Here is a 4,147-nt window from a genome sequence, read left to right as displayed (position 1 = left end):
GGGCAAGGATTCTTAAGGAACCTGCAAGAGACTGAGGATAGAGCTAGGGTTTATATGGAAACGGGCATGGGAAAGGAATGCCAGGGACACTGATGAGGTAATCCAAAGGTCCAGGTGTCTTTGGGAGCTATGGATGGGAAAGTACAGGGAGTATACCGGACAGGGAGGGAGATAACAGAGGTATGGATCTTTGAAGTCTGGCAGGAGGAAGAGTCCTTGGGCTGGCCAAGGACAAAACTCCTTGGGCTGGGCAAGGCACCCCTCTCCCTCTGTCTTGATGAGAGAATGCTCTGCAACAAGAGAAAGCTTTCTCATAAGACAGGAACTTACTAAGAAATTGGGAGGTTTCCAGAGACATGATCTGAGGGCTGGGGCCTGAGCAGCCCAGCACTCTCTCACCCAGCTTTGTGTAGCTGCACCAGGGAGAGAGATAAGGGTCGTGCTGAGGCCCATACATGAATAACTGCTAGGCAGTGTCCTTGGGCTGGGGAGTGGTTGTCAGAGACTGCTTCTGAGGCTAGGGAGAAATTGGGGTCCAAGTACAAGCACAAGCACCCAAGCACCCCATCATCTCTACTTTCAACGATCTAGAAATGTGGCTAGTGTATAGTGAAAGATGATAGAAGTCAGACCAACCTTGGTGTTGGCAGGGAGGCAAGTGAAATTATAACAAGGGTGATAGCGTAGGCAGTAGACAGCAGTCAAGATGAGAACAGATTCAGCAGCAGTATAGTCACAGAAGGAGATGAAAAGACAGGAAATTTTGGTCAGAGTTAGAAATTCTAGAGGTTGGGACCTTGGAACAGCTCTGTGTGATGGTGAGAATTAAGATATGGCCACCCTACTGGGTGGATGTGGTGGTCAGATTGATTCAGTAAAGGGAGAGGGTCGTTATGGATGTGGTCTTCCCACAGGAAAGCCAGTTTTCTGTTCATTGGAGAAGTTCTTGAGGAAAAGATTAGATGTAAGGGAATTTGAGGACTATAATGGAACAGAAGTTCTGAAGGACAGACTTAGAGGGGCTAACAGGGATGGGCAATCTGCAGCCTTAAGGCCACATGTGGCCTTAAGGTCGCAGATTCCCCACCCCCGGGCTAGAAAACGGACAGGAAAAGACAAAATGGCACTAATGAGAGGTACAGTTGGTTAGGGATGAGAATGGGGGAGTAGAAGAAAGAAGAGGTTTGTGTCTTATGTGGTATTTCAGGGTCATGAGGATTAGGGAAGAAGGACAGGATGCTTAGAGATAGATTAGAATAGCATTTAAATCATAGTGGAGGAAGAATGATAAATAAGGCAAATTAGCATAAGTAACTGAAGAGCTTGTCAAAGTCAGTAGGCCTAGCTGTCCAATTAGAATGCCAGTTAGCTAGAATATTGGGTAGAATGTTTCTTCCTCCTCAAACTTAGCTACCTAGGAAAGAGAATTCCCTCTGGCCAAGTGGTGCCTAATGATAAAATAAAGAAGGAGCTGGTTGTGAAAAAAGAGTTGAGGCACCTTTATGACAATAAATTGGGCTGAGATGCTTTTTATTGAACTCCAACAGTTGATCCCTTAACAAAAGCTAAATATTTTTGAACATTAAGAGTAATAAAATGTTCAACAAAAATAAAGCTGGAAACGTGAGGGGTGGGAGGGATTAGATTGTGGAGGGCTTTAAATGCCAGGCCAAAGATCTTATATTTTATCCTTTTTTGGGGGGGGCATTATTTATTATTATAATTATTATTCCATTGTGCATTCTGTGTGTGTGTGGGGGGGGGTAGTTTCTGTATTTCATTGACCAGACTGCTTCAATCTCATTGTCTCCTAAAGTGGCTTTAAGTGATACTTGAGATAATGGGCTTCTCATTGACCACTGTATTTGAATCTCAATGGTGTCAAGGTGTAGGGGCAATGTGATTATGATGTAGGGGAAAAAGGCCTAGAGTAGAAGTCTGGTGGCTTGAGTATAAATTCCAGCTCAGCTACTTGCCACATACCTATATGATCTTGATCAAGTCATTAAATTTCACTATGCGTAATTTCCCCATCTATAAAATGAGGAGGTTGGATTAGATGATACCAAAAGTTCCTTTCTGTCCTAAAACCACAATCCTATAATCATGACTCAGCTTGGGCTCCACTGGCAAAGGAAACTACCAATCAAAGCTTTAGTTTTTCTAACTAAATTGGTGTTTATCAGTGATTTATCAGATTTGGGATTCAAATCATTAAAAGTTATTCATCAATTTGGGGACATACATATGTTAGTAGTTGTTTACCAAATTTGGGGGATCACACTGCATTAGTAACTTATCAAATTGTGGGACAGACACAGAAGTCATTGTCCAACTGATGCAGTTTAGGGGTTCATGAGTCCTGGGACCCCAAAATCACAACACGCGGGTCCTGCCCGAAAGAATTCGACCCAAGCCTTCTTTCAGCCAAAGACAAGGTTTATTAGAACATCTGTCATATTGGGCAGACTCTTAAGGAGTCTGAACATTAGTAAACTATTGGCCTATTGGCTAAATTATAAGAATCCCAGCAGTGGCTGGATTTTAGGAATCTGAGCCTTATGTTTTATCCTAAAGGCATTAGGGAGCTATTGAACATTTTGAGTAGGGGAGTAATATAGTCTGTGTTTCAAGTTTTGCTAGATTAAATCATGGGACACAAATGTGATGGGTGAAGCAATGTGTGAAAGTATTGTCATTCTCATGGACTCTATGCTTTAGTCAAGTTTACTGTCCCCATAACTTGTCAGGCACTTTGAATGTTTGTTCATACTGGTCTCTGTACTTAGAATGTCTTTTCCTTCTTCTGCTCCTTGATTTTTTCTGCCTTTCCCATCCTTCCCATCTAGCCCAAAGGCCAGATTCATTCAGCCACTAATTTCTTCATCTGTCAGTGACTTCTTCAAATAATCTCGTAGCACTTTATACTCCTCTTCTGCATTTTATCATATTTAATTTGTCTAATGTGTGTATTTGTCTAATGTGTCCTAAAATGTACATCCTCCCCTTTTATGAGATGGTAAAGTTATAGAGGCCAGTTTCCTTGGTTTATTCATCATGGTGCCTAGAGCAGTGCACTGCACATAGCAAGCACTTAAAGGCTTTTAGAATGAATTAATTTTGACCCAAAATATTTAAAGGAAAAGGACAGGAAGAAGGATTTTTGTGTGTGCCAGAAGTAGTTGTTTTAGGAGTACTGTAAGTCTCTGCATGCTTCCAGCCCTGTCTCTGCTGCCTATCAAAAGTCAACATTTAAAATTTGGGTGGAGAAATTGTTAACAGAGAATTTGTTGAAAAGACAGACGTAGACTTTATAGATTTCTAGCAGCACCTATATTCATCTTGCTATTCCCTTATTTCAGTGACTTGCTGTCATCTGAATACCTGGAGAGACACATTGACCATGGAGGAAAGATTGTGGAAGTTAAAGTAAGTGAAACTTTTCTCATGTGTGTGTGTGTGTGTGTGTGTGTGTGTGTGCGTGTGTGTGTATGTGACAATTTGTGAGACTTTCGCTTTAGACAAAAAAATAAAAATTACATTTTTCCCCTTTGTATGAATTTTAATTATGATAGCTAGGTGGCACAGTGGATAGGGCACTGGACCTAGAATCATGAAGATTTGAGTTCAAATCCAGACTCACATACTTTCCATGTGACTGTGGGCAGGTCACTTAACCGCTGTGTGCTTAAGTTTCTTATCTATAAAATGGGGACACTGTCATACTGGCACTTACCTTCCAGGGTTGTTTTGAGGATAAAATAAAATAACATTTTAAAGTGCTTTACAAACCTCAAAATGCTATATAAATATTAGCTATTATTGTTATTAGGCAGCTTGGAGAATTCATTTGTAATTTGTAATGAATTTATATTTTATTTATCTCTAATTGGGATCACCCAATTTTGGGAAGCTTCACTTAAGAGATATAAAGACACTGAAATAGAATAATGTTGTATTCTTTTAAGTGCAAAATATAAATAGATAGATAGATGGATGGATGGATGGATATATAGACAAATAGGAGAAAGAGAGAGAGAAAGAGAGAGAAATAGATGGCCAGGATAGATAGATGGATAGATAGACAAATAGATGGTCAGGATAGATAGATAGATAGATAGATAGATAGATAGATAGATAGATAGAT

General features: G+C 40.4%; 1 protein-coding gene across 7 annotated transcripts in view; it reads left to right on the top strand.

Moving 5' to 3' along the window:
- Positions 1-4,147, top strand: part of ADAM22 (ADAM metallopeptidase domain 22) — a 259,774-nt gene that overhangs the window by 117,832 nt on the left and 137,795 nt on the right. For all 7 annotated transcript variants that reach the window (XM_027847939.1, XM_027847941.1, XM_027847938.1 and 4 more), the window contains exon 4: positions 3,363-3,429. In XM_027847939.1, coding sequence (XP_027703740.1) covers positions 3,363-3,429 — 67 coding nt within the window. The remainder of the gene's footprint in view (positions 1-3,362; positions 3,430-4,147) is intronic.

The sequence above is a fragment of the Vombatus ursinus genome, unplaced genomic scaffold (assembly GCF_900497805.2).
Source record: "Vombatus ursinus unplaced genomic scaffold, bare-nosed wombat genome assembly UNPS02005459.1, whole genome shotgun sequence".
Taxonomy (NCBI): Eukaryota; Metazoa; Chordata; class Mammalia; order Diprotodontia; family Vombatidae; genus Vombatus; species Vombatus ursinus.
This window is presented reverse-complemented; position numbering and strand designations above follow the sequence as displayed.